This window comes from Crinia signifera, chromosome 6 (genome assembly GCF_055691185.1).
Source record: "Crinia signifera chromosome 6, ASM5569118v1, whole genome shotgun sequence".
In the NCBI taxonomy this organism is placed as follows: Eukaryota; Metazoa; Chordata; class Amphibia; order Anura; family Myobatrachidae; genus Crinia; species Crinia signifera.
Genome location: NC_139222.1, coordinates 208,612,579 through 208,632,605, shown reverse-complemented (window position 1 = coordinate 208,632,605; position 20,027 = coordinate 208,612,579). Strand labels below are relative to the sequence as shown.

Below are 20,027 nucleotides of genomic sequence, written 5' to 3'. Positions count from 1 at the left end.
TCTCTGTTAAGTGCATTCTGCGGGTTGCAATTGCGTATCCCCAATCACAGATAAAAGACCACTGTAATTAATGTGGCTAATTGAATCCAGCCCTTTATTGATTCATAGAGATTGTTTTCACTATAAATGTATCATATCTTCCAACCTGGCCCATTCCATTATTTATAAAATGCAGAGGGACTCAAACTGACATTGAGTCCCATACATCAATGTTTGTCAGTAATTGGGTGGCAGTTGGTGCGGTCCTGATTTTTGATTTTGGACTGAACTAGCACTGACACAGAAGTCCGGGGCAAAGCATTTTGTACCTAATGAAATCGGTCAATTTGGTGCAGGGCCAAAACTAGGATTTTTGTCACCCTGGACAAAGCAGTAATTTAGCGCCCCCACCCCTGGGTATAGCCAGGGTATAACAGCTGGGGGCACTGTGTTATTGCTGTCACACAATGTACCATTGTATAGGAGGCTTACAGTGATAATATAACAGTCCTTACATGTCACCCTGGCAGAGTGTGCACCCATATCTAAACCTGCTGTATATGTATATATATATATATATATATATATATATATATATATATATATATATATATATATATATATATATATATATATATATATATATATATATATATATATATATATAGACATTGGATGGGCTCTGCACACACTAAATTAACTGATAATAAATAGTGGAGATTTGGTTCATGAATTGATCAATGCATTTAAGCCTGCAGCCCCCGTCAAGGGACCCCACTGTTCTGCAGGTCCTACCACTATCGCTGAAAATGGCTGCAATACACATAGCTATCACATAATTAGATTAATTTTTTTTAATTAGTCTTATTGTGGTCACATTCTCTCATGCACCCTGTTTTTAACTAAGATTCCATAGCTTGTGTTAGCCATTTCCCTAGATGATTAGTGACAGGTGTGTTGGTAGCTGCTCACCTATAAAAGCAAAGTCTGCTGTGAGCTTCAGACCAGGATTTTCAACACTTCACTAGAAATGTGCAAGGTCCCCACCTGCTTCAAAGCCTCAATTATCGTCCCGGTTCCCAAGAGCTCAACTGCGAAAGACCTCAATGACTACAGGCCGATTGCACTAACATCGGTGGTCATGAAAGTGCTTGAACGTATGGTGCTGAACCACCTGAGAGTTGTTACAAATGCTCACCTCGACCCCCTGCAGTTTGCCTACCGAGCAAACAGAAGTGTCGAGGATGCAGTCAACCTAGGGCTGCACCACATTCTACAGCACCTGGACAGTCCAGGCACCTATGCAAGGATACTATTTGTTGATTTCAGCTCGGCATTCAACACTATCATCCCTCACATCCTGGAGCCAAAACTCCGTTCACTAGGAGTCCCAGAACCTACATGCTCCTGGATCACTGACTTCCTGACTGAAAGGAAACAGGCGGTGAAAGCAGGCGCATTCATTTCAAACACATGCACAATTAGCACCGGTGCCCCTCAAGGATGTGTCCTCTCCCCCCTGCTCTTCTCCCTCTACACAAACGACTGCACCTCAGCAGAACAGTCAGTAAAAATTATAAAATTTGCAGACGACACAACGGTTATCGGCCTAATCATGGATGGAAACGAGTCGGCATACAGACGGGAGGTGGATCGGCTAACTAAATGGTGTAGCGGAAACAACCTTGACCTCAACCCCCTCAAAACGGTGGAGATGGTGGTGGACTTCAGAAGGAAACCAAATGCCATGCACCCACTCATAATATCTGACAGAGTAGTGTCGAGGGTCGACTCCTTCAAATTCCTAGGAACAAAGATTTCCTGCGACCTCAAATGGGGTCCCAACATCATTACAACTGTCAAGAAGGCTCAGCAGCGGTTGTTCTTCCTGAGGCAACTCAAGAAATTCAACATCCCGCAGGAGCTGCTGCTCATCTTCTACACTGCCATAGTAGAGTCTGTCCTTTGCTCCTCAATCACAATCTGGTTCGGAGGAGCAAACGAGAATGACAGACGAAAGTTGCAAAGAGTGGTGAGGATGGCAGAAAAGATCATTGGGGCGGAGCTCCCCACTGTCCAAGAACTATACCTATCCAGGGTCAATAAGCGTGCAGGAAAGATCTTGGCGGACAAGCTACACCCTGGCCACAACCTGTTTGAACCCCTTCCGTCAGGCAGACGTTTTAGGTCCATCCCAGCAAAGACGACAAGAACTACAAAAGGCTTCTTCCCAATAGCTGTCCACCAACTAAACCGTAATTGAACATACCAAATACTAACTCGAACTTTTCTAGATACATGTGAAATGTATGTGATGTATGTTTATGCCTCTCTTCCCACCCCCTTTGTGTTCCCTGATTGATGCTGCACTGTTACCACAAAAAATTCCAAGCATACGCAAGTATACCTGGCCAATAAAGATGATTCTGATTCTGATTCTGATTACATGCCTGGTATCAAACATTGATGTGATAGCTATGTGTATTGCAGCCATTTTCAGCGATAGTGGTAGGACCTGCAGAACAGTGGGGTCCCTTGACGGGGGCTGCAGGCTTAAATGCATTGATCAATTCATGACCCAAATCTCCATTATTTATTATCAGTTAATTTAGTGTGTGCAGAGCCCATCCAATGTCTGTTTAAACAATGTGGTCACAAGCCATAGGGCACCCCAAAACTAGGAAAGGTGAGTGCTGATGTTTAGTGTATATATTATATATATATATATATATATATATATATATATATATATATATATATATATATATATATATATATATATATAACTGATTTATAGGAGTGTGTGTTATAATAGGCTGACAGTGAAAAAAGGTCAACAGTGTGTTGGACCATGTTGAACTTTGCATGTTGACCCTAAAAGGTCAACTTTTTGGTTTCAGCTCGATTTCATCTCATAATCCCCAAATTAGAGTCCCGCATCCCCCCTCATTTCGCCTGCCATGCTTCGTGGACTTTACTGTTCCCAGTCGGAGTCCACATAATTAGTAAATTATGAAAAAGTAAATAATAAAACTTATGTCCACCATATCATTTGTAAACCAATTAACCATATTCTGTCAACCTATTGATTGTCGATCTGTCATCAAGATACTGATCTAGGAGCCCAGCGCTTTTTACTGTAGCACACTAGTACAGTCAGGTCCATTAATATTGGGACATTAACACAATTCTTATATTTTGGGCTCTATACACCTCCACCACACCACAATGGATTTGAAATAAACCAAACAGTGCTTCAACTGCAGACTTTCAGCTTTAAATTGAGGGTATTTACATCCAAATCAGTTGAACGTTATATAGGAATTTCAATGGTTTGTATATGTGCCTCCCACTTTTTAAGGTACCAAAAGTAATGGGACAAACTAAACAACCCTTAATCAAACTTTCACTTTGTAATACTTTGCTGCAAATCCTTTGCAGTCAATTACAGCCTGATGCTCTGCCAGGCCTCTACTGCGAATGTCTTCAGTTCCTGCTTGTTCTTGGGGCATTTTTCCTTCAGTTTTGTCTTCATCAAGTGAAATGCATGCTCAATCGGATTCAGCTCAGCCATTGCATAACATTCCACTTATTTGCCATAAACAAAATTTCCTCTACCTCCCCCATGGCAGCCATTACATATGGGTTTTTCCCTGATTGGGTAGCTTTTGGAAAGGAAAAAAAGACTCCTCCTGTATAAAAGGCTCCTCCTCCTTCCTGCTTGTGTCTTTTTTTTCCTTTCCCTAAAAACATGGGTAGCAGAAAGGTGGTGGCTTGCCCTGCGAAGTTTGGCTAAAAAACCTCCCCTCATTCCCTCCGGGGTTATTGAGGGGAGAATGGGTACCTGAGAGTGCCCGGGTCTCACGAGCCGCATGCCGTCCTCAGGTGTGGGCGGCTACAGGCGGTGGCGTCCTAGGTGACCGAGGGAGCGGTCATCTGTCCGGGTCCATCAAACAGTGAAGCCGGGCGGACGTCGGGGACACTCGCAGCAACATGGAGCTGCGAGTGAGAAGGCGTGCGCGCACGGAGGCGCCGGAAGATGACGATGTGCGCTTCAGCGTCACCTGCGTGGGAGCGCGCATCAGTGAGTGCTGGACGCGGGCACGCAGCGCGCGGCTGGATGACGCGGCCGGCTCCGATTTGGAGGGGGGCCGGCGCGCCAGTATATGAGCAGCAGCGCTAGGCAGCTATGCCACCAACGGAGCTCCCAGCTGAGGTGTGTAAGCGGCGGCAGACGGAGGTGTCGTTTGGCGGAAAGTTACCACTGGGTGGTGAGTGTGCGCTCATAATGTGAGTGTTTATGTCTTTTTTGCCGCTTGACACTAAGGTATCATGTCTTTTTAGACTAGACTACCTAAAAATGGAGGAAGAAAAGAGACAAGCCATACAAAAGTCGGGGTAAGCCACCATGAAAATAGAGCAGAAAGGTTAAAAGGTATACATGGAAATAGAAATTTTAAATTCCAGAGTCAGGAATATAGAGAGGCGAGAAGCTACAGGCCGGGCAGAGGGTACAGAAGAGGTACCTGGCTTTCAAGGGCGAATTTTCGTGCCCAAAGAGGCAGAGACAGCAAATTCGCCACAAAACAAAATACACAATGACGCCGAACCCCAGGCGGTTGGGGCCAGGTTGCTCGAATTTCAGAGCACCTGGGAGGTGTCCACTTCAGACAAGTGGGTACTGGAGATTGTACGACAAGGCTACAAAATAGAGTTCAAAAAACGTCCAGGGTCATTCTTCACGGAATCTCCAATACCAAGGGATCCGGTGGAAAAGGAAGCCTTGTTGTCCAGCCTAAAAGAGATGATACAGCAGAAAGTGGTGGTGGAAACACCACAGTCACAAATAGAAGAGGGCTGGTATTCACGGTTCTTTGTGGTTCAAAAACCGTCTGGGGGATTTAGGACGATACTGGATCTAAGAAAACTGAACTAGCTAGTAGAAGTGAGAACGTTCAGGATGGAGTCGGTAAGAAGCATATTACCAGACCTCAAGAAGGACGCGTACATGACTTCTATAGACCTCAAAGACGCGTACCTCCACGTGCCCATTTGTGTCAGCCATCAGAAGTACCTAAGGTTTTCTATCCAGGGGGTAAGTTACCAATTCAGGGCGCTACCGTTTGGCCTAGCAACATCACCAAGAACATTCACCAAAGTGTTAGTGGTATTGGTGGCAAAGTTAAGACAAAAGGGCATAGTGATATGGCCGTACTTAGACGACTTGCTAATCATGGCAGAAACAAGGGAACTGGCAGTGAAACACACCAAGGAGGTGTTACAATTCTTGACAATGCACGGGTGACTGATAAACAAAAGCAAAAGTCAATTAGAACCGTCGGTACTTATGTAGTATCTGGGCTGCCGATTTTTTGATTGTATGCCTTAAGTTAAGGCATACAATCAGATGCGATATCGCATCGCATGCGACCATCGGATGCGATGACCCGATTTTTCCATAGGAATCAATGTTAAAATGGACTGAGTCCATTTTAACATGGAATTCAATGGGAAAAAGGGGTCCTTTTCATACCCCTACTATCCAAGTGGGCATGGAGTTGGATATAAACCTGTGGCGAGCGTAGCGAGCCACCGAGCCCGAAGCGTGGCGAGCGAAGCGAGCCCCGCGAGGGGACGGTATTCGTCCCCTCGCGGGGCTCGCTTCGCTCGCCACGCTTCGGGCTCGGTGGCTCGCTACGCTCGCCACAGGTTTATATCCAACTCCATGCCCACTTGGATAGTAGGGGTATGAAAAGGACCCATTTTTTCCATTGAATTCCATGTTAAAATGAACTCAGTCCATTTTAACATTGATTCCTATGGAAAAATCGGGTCATCGCATCGCGTCGCATGCGATGCGATGCGATCTCCCGATCCGACCCGATTTAGAAATCGGCAGCCCAGATACTACATAAGTACCGAACCGTCAAACAAGATAAAGTACTTGGGAGTAATTCTGGACACTCAGGCGCTCCGGGTCACTTTGACGCCAGAAAGACAGGAAAAATTAATTCAATCAATAAAACCCTTACTAGGGAAATCAGTGACTACAGCGGAAGCATGTATGAAGGTGTTGGGACTGATGGCCTCGGCGTTGGAAACCTTACAGTGGGCAAGGTTCCATACGAGAAAATTGCAGAGGTGCTATCTGACGCAGTGGAATGGCAACAACAAGGATCTGACCCAGCGAATTCGACTAACGCAAAGGGCGAAAGAAGATCTGAGGTGGTGGTCAGACAGAAGCAGATTGCAGGCAGGAAGACTGTTTCATTTGCACGACCAGGTGGTGATAACGACAGATGCGAGTGGAACCGGCTGGGGAGCAGTCTGCGAGGGTCAGTCGTCCCAAGGGGTCTGGTCAACAGACGAGAAAAAAATGCACTCGAATCTCAAAGAGATGAGGGCAGTAGTGTGCGCATGCAGAGTTTTTCAGAAAATACTGAAGAACAAGGAGCTGGTGGTCAGATCGGACAACCAAGTAGTTGTGTCATACATAAACAGACAAGGAGGAACACGGAGTGTAGGCATGATGCAGGAGGCCGAGAAACTGCTGACCTGGGCAGAGGTACAAACACTAAGTGTAAAAGCAGTTTACTTGGCAGGCAAGGACAACCAGGTGGCGGACGGCCTAAGCAGGACTCTGTGTGTATCAGGAGAGTGGGGACTGAACAGAGAAGTCTTTGCAATGCTAGTGGAGAACTGGGGCAACCCGTGTGTCGACCTTATGGCATCAAGGCAAAACAGGAAAGTAGAGAGGTACTTTTCAAGGTTCCAGGACCCACAGGCCGAGCAGTGGGACGCGCCAAAGCAACTTCTCTATGCATTCCCACCGTTCCCAATAATCCCAAGGTTCCTAAGAAAGGTGCAAAGGGAGAAGGCGACCGTGATCGCAATCTTGCCAAATTGGCCCAGGAGACCGTGGTTTCCCCAACTACTTCGTATGACAATAGAGGGACCGATACAACTCCCAAGGAGGGCGGATCTGCTGATACAGGGCAGAGTGCAGCAGGATCAGCCATCAGCCTGGAATCTGAAGGCGTGGTTGTTGAGACCAGGACACTGCTAAAGAAAGGCTTCTCTAGTAAGGTGGTAGAAACGTTACTTAAGGCAAGAAAGAAAAATACGTCGAAAGTGTATTATAAAACTTGGTTAAAGTACACATCATGGTGCAGGGACAAAAACAGAAGCCCGGAACAGATTCCAGTGATATTAGATTTCCTACAAGAAGGCCTGGATAGGGGGCTGGTAGTTAGCACTCTGAAAGTACAGGTGTCAGCACTAGCAGCGATGCTGGACAAAAATATAGCAGAGGATAGATATATCCAGAGGTTCTTTCAAGCGGCGAAAAAGATAAGGCCAAGGTTTCATCAGCCGTTAGCACCATGGGACTTGAATTTAGTGCTCAATGCACTCACTAAAGAGCCGTTTGAACAGTTACAAGAAGTCTCGCTTAAAATACTTACCTGGAAAGTGGCTTTCCTGGTGGCCATAACGTCGGCCCGAAGAGTGTCGGAGATACAGGCGCTGTGGTCAGAGGAGCCATTCATGAATGAATTTCAAGATAAAATAGTATTACGGACAAATCCGCAATTCTTGCCCAAAGTAGTATCGAATTTTCATGTAAATCAGGAGATCATACTCCCGTCGTTCTGTGGGAATCCTAAAAATGATAAGGAAGTTCGATTAAACAAACTTGATGTAGTTAGGGCCCTGACAATATATAAACAAAGAACGGAAGAAATCAGAAAGGATAAAAACCTATTCATACTTACAGAGGGTAAGAACAAAGGGCAGAAGGTGTCGAAAATGACAATTGCCCGATGGATTCGGTGCTGTATTCTAGAAGCCTATAAAGTGATGGAAGCAGAACCACCCAAAGGGTTGAAGGCGCATTCAACCCGAGCAATGGCAACTTCATGGGCGGAAAAGGGTGAAGCATCCATACTAGAACTATGTAAAGCCGCGGGGTGGGCTTTGGTGCACACCTTTGCTAAACATTATAGGCTAGACGTGATGGCGTCGGCAGACGCAAAGTTTGGACGTAAGGTATTGTCTGCAGTGATATAAGGTGTAAAAAAAATAAAAAAGAAACACAAAAAATAAAAAAATAAAAAAAAGAATCATCATGTAAAGTTATCGTTATGTTATAATATGATTTGCCCAGCCCTGAAACGTGGAAGTGCTTGGGTATTACCCATATGTAATGGCTGCCATGGGGGAGGTAGAGGAAATATCAGATTCTTACCTGATAATATGCTTTCCTCTACTCCACCATGGCAGCATAGTTCCCTACCCTGTATTTCTGTGCAACTAATTGTTTGTGTTTGAGAGCTAGAAACAAAGACACAAGCAGGAAGGAGGAGGAGCCTTTTATACAGGAGGAGTCTTTTTTTCCTTTCCAAAAGCTACCCAATCAGGGAAAAACCCATATGTAATGGCTGCCATGGTGGAGTAGAGGAAAGCATATTATCAGGTAAGAATCTGATATTTTGTTGCTCAGTTGCTTTTGCAGTATGCTGTGGGTCATTGTCCATCTGCACTGTGAAGCGCTGTCCAGTGAGTTCTGAAGCATTTGACTGAATATGAGCAGATAATATTGTCCAAAACACTTCATCTTGCTGCTTTTGTCAGCAGTCATATTATCAATAAATACTAGGGAACCAGTTTCATTGGCAGCCATACATGCCTACACCATGCTTCCCAGATGAGTTGGTATGTTTTGGAGCATAAGCAGTTTCATTCCTTCTCCATATTCTTCTCTTCCTATCACTCTATTACAAGTTGATAGGTGTCTCATCTGTCCATAGTATGTTTTTCCAGAACTGTAAAGGCTTTTTTAGATGTTGTTTGGCAAACTCTAAACTGGTCTACCTATGTTTGAGGCTCACCAATGGTTTACATCTTGTGGTGAACCCTCTATATTCACTCTTGTGAAGTCTTCTCTTGATTGTTGACTTTGACACATATAAAACTACCTCCTAGAACAGGGGTGGCCAATTCCAGTCCGTGAGAGCTACCAACAGTTCACTTTTTCCATGTCTCCTCACAGAATCACAAGTGAAGTATTTAGCTCCACCTGTGGATATTTTTAAATGTGTCAGTCAGTAATGAGTGTACCTGTGAGGTGACCTGGAAAACGTGAACTGTTGGTAGCTCTTGAGGACTGGAGTTGGCTACCCCTGTCCTAGAGAATGTTTTTGATCTGACCAACTGTTGTGAAGGGGTTTTCCTTCACCAGGGAAGTAATTCTTCTGTCATCCACCACAGTTGTTTTCCATGGACTTTTGGGTCTTTGGTGTTGCTAAGCTCTCCGGTGTGTTCTTTTATTTTTAAGAATGTTCCAAACAGTTGATTTGGCCACACCTATGTTTTTGCTATCTCTCCTAATGGGTTTGTTTAGATTTTTCAGCCTAATGATGGCTTGCTTCACTGATAGTAACAGCTCTTTGGATCTCATATTGAGAGTCAACAGCAACAGATTCCAAATGCAAATGTCACAACTGGAATCAACTACAGACCTTTAACCTGATTAATTGATGATGAAATAACAAGGGAATAGCCCACACCTGTCCATGAAATAGCTTTTGAGTCGATTGTCCCGTTACTTTTGGTTGCTTAAAAATTGGGGGCACATATAGAAACCATTGTAATTCCTACACCATTGACCTGATTTGGATGTAAATACCCCCAAATTAAAGCTGAAAGTCTGCAGTTTAAAGCACATCATGTTTGGTTAATTTAAAATCCATTGTGGTGGTGTATAGAGCCCAAAATATGAAAATTGCTTAAAAATTGTCCCAATATTTATGGACTTGACTGTATTCAGTGGAGTTCCATGTTACAAGTATATAAGGAGAAACTAAATGTTTATATGGTTTTATTTTTCCAGCAAAGGTAAGCTAATGACTATAATGCCTTCTTTTTTTTTTTTGTTGGAGTAGAAAAATTCCCAAGATAGTGCTAAACCGCCGTCTGTTAACTCTGCTTTATTAGCTGCCAACTCTGTACCATGTTTCACCTGCAGCAATTCTGCAAGGTCTTTCATCATCAAAGTCACTGCTGATTCATATTCCTCTGCTCACTGTGTCCTGACATGGCTGTTACACTGCCTGTCTAGCTGACAATACCAACTGGTCAGCATCTACACTGTGTCTAGACAAATAGTGCAAGAGAAACCTCAGCTTATTTTCTTATTTTATGTTATGTTCTTGTTTACCTATTACATGGTTGGCTGGTACTTTATCGATGCCGAAGGCTTAGTAAATAGACCACGAAATCGCTACACTATGTTTATTTAGTTCATTTAGGAGAACAACCACAGATTCAAATGCACACAAAATAAGAGTGCAAGTTTTGGAGAGAGGGTTATTTTAACTAAAGCCACATGGGTAAGTGAGGTGTCTTCTATAGTTGAAAATTAAGTAGAAAGAAGTCTAGTTTAAGCAAGGTCAGGAAGAGACTTATGCGGTATTATTTTGGAGGATGGTAATATATAGCACTTTAGATACGATCCTGTCCAATTTAACCCCTTGAGTGGTATGCCTCAAATATGAAATAGGTGTGCGCCAGTGGTGTCTAGGTGTGCACCACCTCTTGAGCCCCCGTTACATCCCCCAAACCCCCCCCCCCCCCAATCACCTGTGCTCCTGCGATCATACGCCGGAGCTCTTCTAACCCCTGCTGCTCCCCCAGCCTCTAGCCGCCTGCCGCCATTCATTTTTGACATAGGCGGCAGGCTCGGGGATGTTCACCATTACAGGATCATGAATGAGGGAGGATGAGATGGGCAGGGAGAGCTGGCAGCAGCCTCTGGTGTCTGGTGCCTCTGCGTAAGCATTGGGTTCCCGTGGCTGGTTATCCTATCAGGAGCACTTACAGCAGCCTTGGGTGCCCCTGTTATCTGACACGTAAGCAGCTGGCCCCACGGTGGGTTATAATGTTCAATATAACACAACTCTCCCGGCTGCCGCTGTATCAGAGCAGATCCGCGGCGCGACTATTACAAAAATCAAGGTGGCTCTTGAGCTAATCAGGAGGAACCACTGCAGCTCCGTGCTTGAGTTTTGAAATAGGCACGCTGCTGACCTGCTCTGATGCAGTGGTAGCCGGGAGAGTTGTGCACCGGTCTGCCAGGCTGCCGCCTTACTGGCTGTTAAATTGAACAGTATAACTCACCGCTGGGCCAGCTGCTTATGTGTCTGGTAACTGGGGCACCCAAGGCTGTTGTAAGCGCTCCTGATAGGATCCATGGGGACCGCCTGCTTATGCAGAGGCTGCTGCCAGTTCTCCCTGTCTATCTCCCGGCAGCCAGGAGAGCTGTGCACTGCTCTGCCGTGTGCTACCCCGCTGGCTGTTATATCTACCAGTATAACCCACAGCAGGGCCCGCTGATGTCAATAATTTAAGCCACCACTCTGCCCGGAGGTTCTGCTTACTGGCAAATCTGGTCGCCAGGAAGCAGAAACTGGTCACCATGGCGACCTGGCCCCTGGGTTTTGTCGAGCCCCGCCCTAATCCGTCCTGGAATACTTACGTTCAGGGTGCCATCCTGATCCATTTTGACTTTCTGGCATCAGCATTTATCCAAAAACTCGGGAACGCCCACAAACGACTGTGACCGACGTACGTCCAGGTGCGGGAGTCGACGCGATGTGATGTCCTCTGCAGTGCTGTGACCCTACGTCTCTTCACTGATCCCCTCCCCAGCTCAGAGCTTTTTATCTGGTGGAGCATGTGGCATGGCCCCTGCGCATTTTCCTGTCAGCGTGTGTCTGTGGCCTCATGCCCTGGGGGACCCATGCAGGCACTGCTGACCTGACTGGCGGGAACCAGATACACGTTTATAGCACTGGACGGCACCTGTCGCTCACACCCCTGCAGGACACCCAATATATCCTGGGAGCACTTCAGGGGATGGTACTGGACTGCAGGTGCCCTTACACATATCCTCTAAACTGAGGCAACTATGTGTCCGGGCGAAGCATGGGTGGGTTGCTAGTGTAAAATAAGGTGCATACATGTTTTATTTGTTAAAAGATTGCTGTGAATGTGAAATCTCTTTTCATTGCTGCAACTACACCAACACAGGTCTCTGGAATGATGAGGCCCAAAGCTTGAGGAGGAATAGCAGTGCTGAACGGAAGATCTTTCAGTAGCCAAAAACCTCAGTGTATGCACTAGCCTTCTTTCAGCAGTGCCGACTCTTTAAAAAATAAACAAACCAAGAGTTACCCTATAGAAGAAAATGAACTTCCTTCCAAATTTTCTCCAGAGAGGGATTTAGTCAGGTCCCTACCAGCACCCCTTGAGACCGCTATGTAAATCCCAGGCCCAAATGTCCTAAGGATCAGCTCTAATTGGGAGAGCTGTTCCTTGCAGTTCAAATCGCATATGTAAGTACATAAGCGATCAGTGTAGATACGGTAAGTGGCATACCACATCGCAGTAGCAATACCTAGTACATCCTGCCCATGTTCTGCATAACTATCCATATAAATGTGTTCTGTGAGTGCATTCTTAATAGGGATAAATGAGCCCTAGTCAGATTAATGTCGCATAGATGCAAAAATAACTGCTAATCTACAAACTCTGGGCCTGATTCAGAGGTGAACATAAGCCTGATGGTTTACACACAACGCTGGCATTTAATGATCAGTGCATGCGCAGATGCCACACTTCACGTGCCAGTATTGTATTGTGAGATTGCTCACAGTGTCTCCTAAGCCACAGAAAGATAAACATCGGTCAGTTATGGCCAGGGTCTTCACACTTATGCCACCATACATTTATGCAATTTGGTCTGATCACAACCAAGTCCGATGGATTGGGCTGAGAAATTACGTGAAATCGGACAAAATTGCATGTGTCTGACATCTCATCTGATCCGGTGTGTGGTCCCGTGCGCATCGGATCAGAGGTCAGACCTGCCTGCACTTCCAACCTGTGACTGGCCTCCTCCCAATGGTGGGCAATGGGGGTCACATGCAGAACGACCGTGTGTAATGTATCATATGTGATCCTGCCACCCGAAAATGTCCCGGGCGGCTCAATGGGAATTGGATGGCCATATACTGCTGCGACTTCTCGCAGCAGTATATGGCCGCCTTTCCAGAGCAGATGCCCTGACCACGGAAGGGTGACATGCACGGCCACCCTGATAAAATGAACGTTGTTTTCACAGACAATGCACGCTCCCTTGCGTCGTCAGTGACATCCTTTGTTGTCTGTCCATGCAAGATGACAGAGGACATCTCAACTTAGCACCAGTTTGCGGAATGCAGCATGACTGTATCGTAAAGTGTGCATGCACTTGCCAAGGTCCAGTCACTGGCTATTATGCGCTGGGTACACATCATTAGGATGCAGTAGTTGATCACACAAGCTGGCAGGGGGCAACAATATACAAAAGATGCCCCCTCTGGTATTGGCTTAATTTTGCAGTTGTGGCTGCAGCAACTGACGCAGCTGCTACTGAATCAGGCTCTTCAGCTATCATTTGGTACAGCAAACTTCCTTTTGAACATTTTATTTGAACCTGGAAGGACCATGCAGTTATAATTTGTTTGGGCTGAAATGTTTGATAACAGAACAATAACCCGTCCTCTGATATACATCAAATATAACTACAATGTCAAATATCTGAAGCTCTGTCATAGTGTGGGAGATTTTACACATGCTTATGAAAGTTAATACCTATCCTATTCATGCCAATCTGTTGGTGTTCTAGGTTTAGTCAGTTTTCCCTACCTTCATCTTTTGCTGGTACAATAGTAAAGCACCAAACAGTATGTACATCTTCATATAAAGGTCATTTCAAGCAGAGTGGCTTAACCACATTAACAACAAATGTTTGAAAAAGATTCAGAGAAGATTCTAAAATATACCCTAAAAATATCAGAAACTAAATACCGGTACGTAATGAGAGCTCAGAGTTTGGCTGTCGGGGATTATATTTGACGATCATCAATATTTTTCTGTTCTGTCCAACCCCTGTTACCTTCACAGTGAGGTATTGATGTGCTGTTTAACAGAGAACCTGGGAAATGTTGGGAATGAAGAATCCGAGCAATTGCTTTATGTCACTTTGAGATGGCAGGCATGTATCAGTGGGAGCTGAAGGGGGGGCGTGCATCTTTGGCATTGGGTAGTCAGACGGATCTAGTTATATAACAAAACCTCAGAGCGGTTTTTAACAGGCAAACCTTAAAATAGCATCATACGTTATCTCCTCTCTACCAAAGACTCACATTAGGCTGTTCAGGCAGCGGAGTGACAAAATGGACAGAGGCAGGGAGACTAGAACGATACATTGGTGCTTTTGGGTGAACCTGACACAATAAATCTTAATAGTAGGATTAGCATCTCATCTGTTTTTTTTTTCTTTTCTTTTTTTTCAGTAAATATATATTTTTAAATATAATGCCACGTGTTCATGTTATATTGCTTTCAATGCACAATACAACATGAACACATGGCATTTGTTCCTTACAAGTCGGGATCATATACAGAGAGCTTGAGAAGGAAACACATAGAAATCAGGCATCAGTGTTCAGTAAATATTTTTAATCTAATTTTTGTAGATTTTCAACATGTATTAGTGAAATATGAAATATACTACTATGCTAGTGTGTGTATATATAGAAAATAATAACACACATATATTTCCTAAAAAATTATATATTGTACTGTTAACTGTCCCGGGCAGGAAATACCTATTCGTGCAAACCATATTGGTTACATCTGCTTGAAATCACATGCAAAAATTCAGACACACACGGCCAGTAACGGGATGCAGTTGGAATACTGACGCCGAAATCCTGACACTTTCTCCCTCCGTGGGTGTCCAGGACACCCATAGAGGGAGAATAAATTAGTATGCCGAGCATAGCGAGGCACCGGGTGGTGATCCATATTCCCCCCCTTGTCGGGATTTCGGCGGTCGGGATTCCGGCATCGGGATTTTGAACGCCGGGATTTCATACCAATCCCCCAGTAACAAATGGTCATGAATAATTATTCAGTCCGGGAGACCGAAGTAAAATGATTTCTTCCAATAAGTTGTAATAATGATTTTTTACTGAATCATAAATTGTATGCCCATCATTTAATGTAGGTCCACTCCAATATTAACCCTTTGAGCGCCAAGGGAATTTGGCAAAATTGGTGTGAAAATTGCCAAGCAAACCTTTTTTATTAACCCTTTGAGTGCCAACGTTGCTTTTCCTTTTTTTTTGGGTGCAATATTTAACTAAAATTCTATTCATTGACGTAAAGTGCCCATAGACGGTCCGTTCCCGGACCATCCGTTCTGTACTATGAGATGCGCGCTCCTGCGCATCTCATCATACGGTACAAAAAGTATGTGCTGCACATACTTTTTGTACTAGCTGGTTATCGCATCGCATTGCATGCACCCTGCCTGCACAAGGCATGCAATGCGATGCGATGTGTACTATATAAGTCCCAAACGGATCCGTTAAACGGACCATGTATGGGCAGCCTTAGTTGTATTTGTATTTATTTATACTAAAAGAACAGTCGCTGTGAGCAAGCAACATTAGCACTCAAAGGCTTAAGTGTATGATGAAATTAATTACAATTACTACCTGGAAGTATAATGTATTTACAGATAAACACAAATAATATTGAAACTGGTGTTCTTTTAAGATATATTATGGTATATTTTGTAGGATGAAACAACGTCTAGATTGTGACTGCATGTGCTCAAGATCTGAGGCAGCAATGGTGACGCATGGCACTGTGGTACACTCTGAGACCACCATAATCAGGTTATTAGTTGAATCAACTCAGTGCCATTTACTCTGTCAGCATTATCGGAATATTCGGTAGCCATCATAACCTGCTCAGATCCTAAATTGTAAACCAGTAGACAACTAGATCACATTAACCGAAGTAAAATGCCTACCATTTGGCTGTACTTTAGAAGTCCTAAAATATAGAATCCCATTTCCATCCCAAATACTGTACAAGTGCTGCCAAGCATCCCCTTAGCCCAACCCTAGTCTTGTCCTCCTGTACCTAAGCTCTGCCTTACTATGGATTTCCTTACTATTATTATGATATAAAAAAAAAACAAGCTGTGTTCTTTTATTATTGAAAGCTGTTCAGAAAAGCACAAGGGGCCGCCTGAATCTGTGTCACATGCCTCTACGACCACTTTAGTGTCTGCGACTATACGCTGATGCTTGTCTCTGCCCTTCTGGTGTACAAGCATTCATAGTTACACAGTTTGTAAGGTTGAAAAAAAGACATAAGTCCATCTAGTTGAACCTATATTTAAAATGGTACCAAAATGTCCTGCAGCTAAAACCCTCCTACATGCCCAACATATATGGTCAGAATCCCTTCTATGGTTCTTAATGACCTTACCAGATCTCCCAATAAGCATTGCAATTAACAGATATTTTTCTCTGGTTAAAATGTGTCTAGCCCACAGGTTCAAAAACTCTGTCCTCTGTCATGTTTTGCAGGTCTCCTCACAGTATTAAAGTTCCATTAGATTTATGATAAAATGTTCCTCAGATGCATCTCCATGCGTACACAACGTGAGACGAACATCAGCATTAAGCTGGGTACACATATGTACAATTTCATTTTTCTTGCGACCGTTCGATCGACCGAATACACGTTCGGCCGTCCAAAACATACGACCGATCTGCGTGTACACATATGTACAATTTTACTTGCGACGTCCGATGTACTCCCTTCCAAACAATCATGGGCGTGCTGCTTTTGGGAGGAATGATCGCAGGAACGGGCTGCATATCGATCGAACGTGCGTACACATGTCACTTTTCTTTCAATATGGAGCCGTCCTGTCGGAAGAATATTAAGCAGCAAAGAACCTTCGACCGACCGTGGACGGCCAAGAGCGTTTTTGGCCGTTTATCGATCGCAACGAAGGGATCGGGACTGCGTACACATATATACAATCGAACGGCCGTTCGTCCGCAGAACGGAAGAACGGCCCGACGATTGTACATATGTGTACCCAGCTTTACTTGTGACCCAGATTAGGTCCAAGATATGTTCATTCAGTTCTAACACTTTGCTAAATTGCTGCATCAGAGAAAATTGTGGTGTGTTGTGTAAATGTTATTAACCATTCTTTAATCCTTACTTTTTCTTTCCTTTTGTACGAAGGACAGTCTGTTTACAACTTTGTATAGCTAGTATACTGTTCTTACTCCACATTACTATAGTCTATATTGTTTTAACATAAAAAAAAAATTGAGCCCTTCTTATCTTTCTTTTACAGTGCTGCAGTTGGCATCGGTTTCTATGGTAACAGTGAGACCAATGATGGCGTGTACCAGCTGACCTACTCCCTGGATGATGCCAATCATACCCTCGCTGGGATTGATTCGTTGGTAAGGACCAAGAAGAATATTTATGGTACTTTACGTACTGGCTATATTTTGCTGAGAAGTACAGTATGTGTGTGTGTGTGTGTGTGTGTGTGTGTGTGTGTGTGTGTGTATAGCATATATCCTTAGAGGTAACAATATGTTGTTTTGTCATGTAACAATCATGTCTGGAATAGAGGCACAACTGTGCCAAACACCATAGCATAGATTGCACAGAACAATCCCTAATCTCACTGCTGTGGAATTCCTGCGGACTGTGACTAATGTACAGGCAGAATATGTTGGGAGCTGCTGAGTGGTCTATTCAGTGCCATCTGTTTGAAAGATGGAAACCAGAACGAGACAGTGAAAACAAATACGACACAAGTAAAGGAGGCCTGTGAGACATCGAGGCCTAACGCAGCAAAAATGAGTTGTGGTGGTCAGAAAAATAATCCTTCCTTTTGCAAAGGCAGCATTAGAGCTGAATTTACCACCAAGCAAAATGACTAATGTGCCTGCTAACGAGAGTCCTGTTGCATAGTAACATCTCCAATCTGCCCCACAGTAATGCATACTGTCCAACATTTTCAAGCAGGAGAGTCCCAGTATGAGGTAATCCATCTGTGGCTACCTTTACCCCATTGATCGGAAAGTTTGGAGGTACAGTTGCAAGAAAAAGTATGTGAACCCTTTGGAATTACCTTGATTTCTGCATAAATTGGTCATAAAATGTGTTCTGATCTTCATCTAAGTTACAACAATAGACAAACTGTCTGCTTATATATATTATTATTATTAGCCTTTATTTATATGGCGCCACAAGGGTTCCGCAGCTCCCAATTACAGAGTACACATAGTCAAAACAGGAAAACAGTGACTTACAGTTGGAGACAATACAGGACAAGTTCAGGGTAAATGATTATAGGAATAACAGCCGATTACTGCAAAATAAGTATCCAGGTGGCAGCAAACAGCGTGCTTTGGTGCTGTCGAAGACTGCTGAAGTAAGCAAGGATAAGCACGTGAGGTAAGAGGTCCCTGCTTGTGAGGGCTTACATTCTAAAGGAGGGGCGGACAGATAGGGGTAACAGGAGGGGTAGACAGGGCAAGGAACATAAGGTTAGGAGGACAGTTTGCTGGGTTTGGTGCAGAAGTGGGTCTTAAGAGCCCGTTTGAAGTTCTGTATAGAAGTGGAGAATCTGAGAGGGAGAGGTAGAGAATTCCAGAGTAAGGGAGCAGCACTTGAAAAATCTTGGAGGTAGGTGTGGGAGGAGGTAATAAGTCAGCAGGAGAGCCGATGGGCGTTAGCAGAGTGAAGAGGACGAGTGGGAGTGTAAAGGGAGGTCAGAGATGTAAATGGGAGAGGAGTGGGCTTTGTAAGTGAGTGTGAGAAGTTTGAATTAAATCCTGAAAGGAAAGCAAGTGAAGGGCTTGTAGAAGAGGGGAGTTGGAGGTAGTACGTTGGGTGAGGAAGATGAGCTGGGCTGCAGCATTGAGGATAGATTGAAATGGAGACAGGCGTTTGTCAGGGATACCAGTTAGGAGGAGATTGCAGTAGTTCAGCCTGGATATGATCAGTGAGTGGATGATGGTCTTAGTGGCATCCTGAGTGAGAAAAAGGTCTAATTCTGGAAATATTTTTGAGATGAAAATGGCTGGTTTGTGGGAGGTGCTGAATATGTGGTTTGAAGGAGAGCGAGGAGTCAAGGATTATTCCAAGACAGCGTAATTGGGGGATAGATAATGCCATCAATAGGTAATGAGATTGTAGGTTGTGCGGGAGGGTGGGAAGATGATCATCTCAGTCTTGGACATGTTAAGTTTGAGAAAGCACTGCGACATCCAGGAAGAGATAGCAGAGAGACAGTTGGAGATATGAGTAAGGAGAACAAAAGAACTAATGAGCTCACCTTAAGAGGATGTATATAGAGAGAAAAGGAGAGGAACAAGAACAGAACCTTGTGGGACACCAACGGTTAGTGGAAGTGGGTGGGAGTTAGTGTCATGAAAGGAGACAGAGAAGGAACGATCAGAGAGGTAGGAGGTCAGCCAGGAGAGAGCAGTGTCATGCAGACCAAGGCAGTGAAGGATTTGGAGAAGGAGCGTGTGGTCCATCGTGTCAAAAGCAGCAGAGAGGTCAATAAGCATAAGCAGAGAGTAGTGGCCCTTAGATTTGGCTGCATGGAGGTCATTGCAGACTTTTGTGAGGGCAGTTTCAGTGGAGTGAAGAGAATGGAAGCCAGATTGGAATGGGTCAAGCAGAGAATGGGAGGATAGAAAGTCAGTGAGGCGATTGCAGACAATATGCTCGAGGAGTTTAGAGGTAAAAGGGAGGAGAAAGATGGGTCGGTAGTTGGAGAGGGTGTAGAACAAACTGTTCTATGTTCTCATGTTTTTATTGAACACACCATGTAAATATTCACAGTGCAGGGTGGACAAAGTATGTGAACCCTTGGATTTAATAACTGGTTTACCCTCCTTTGGCAATAATAACCTCAATCAAACATTTCCTGTACTGTAGTTGCATATCAGACCTGCACAACGGTCAGGAGGAATTTCGGACCATTCCTCTTTACCAAACTGTTTCAATTCAGCAATATTCTTGGGATGTCTAGTGTGAATCACTCTCTTCAGGTCATGCCACAGCATGCATGCTGTATCGGCCGGTACAGATAAACT

The 20,027-nt window shown here is 44.3% G+C and overlaps 1 protein-coding gene and 1 long non-coding RNA gene across 2 annotated transcripts in view; one reads left to right on the top strand and one right to left on the bottom strand.

Annotated features, from left to right (window-relative positions):
- Positions 1–20,027, bottom strand: part of LOC146008918 (uncharacterized) — a 118,580-nt gene that overhangs the window by 931 nt on the left and 97,622 nt on the right. The gene's annotated exons all lie outside the window — the stretch shown is intronic.
- TTYH2 (tweety family member 2) overlaps positions 1–20,027 on the top strand; it is a 128,873-nt gene that overhangs the window by 42,404 nt on the left and 66,442 nt on the right. The window contains exon 3 of the mRNA XM_083148742.1: positions 17,258–17,369. Within this exon, the coding sequence (XP_083004868.1) occupies positions 17,258–17,369 (112 nt within the window). The remainder of the gene's footprint in view (positions 1–17,257; positions 17,370–20,027) is intronic.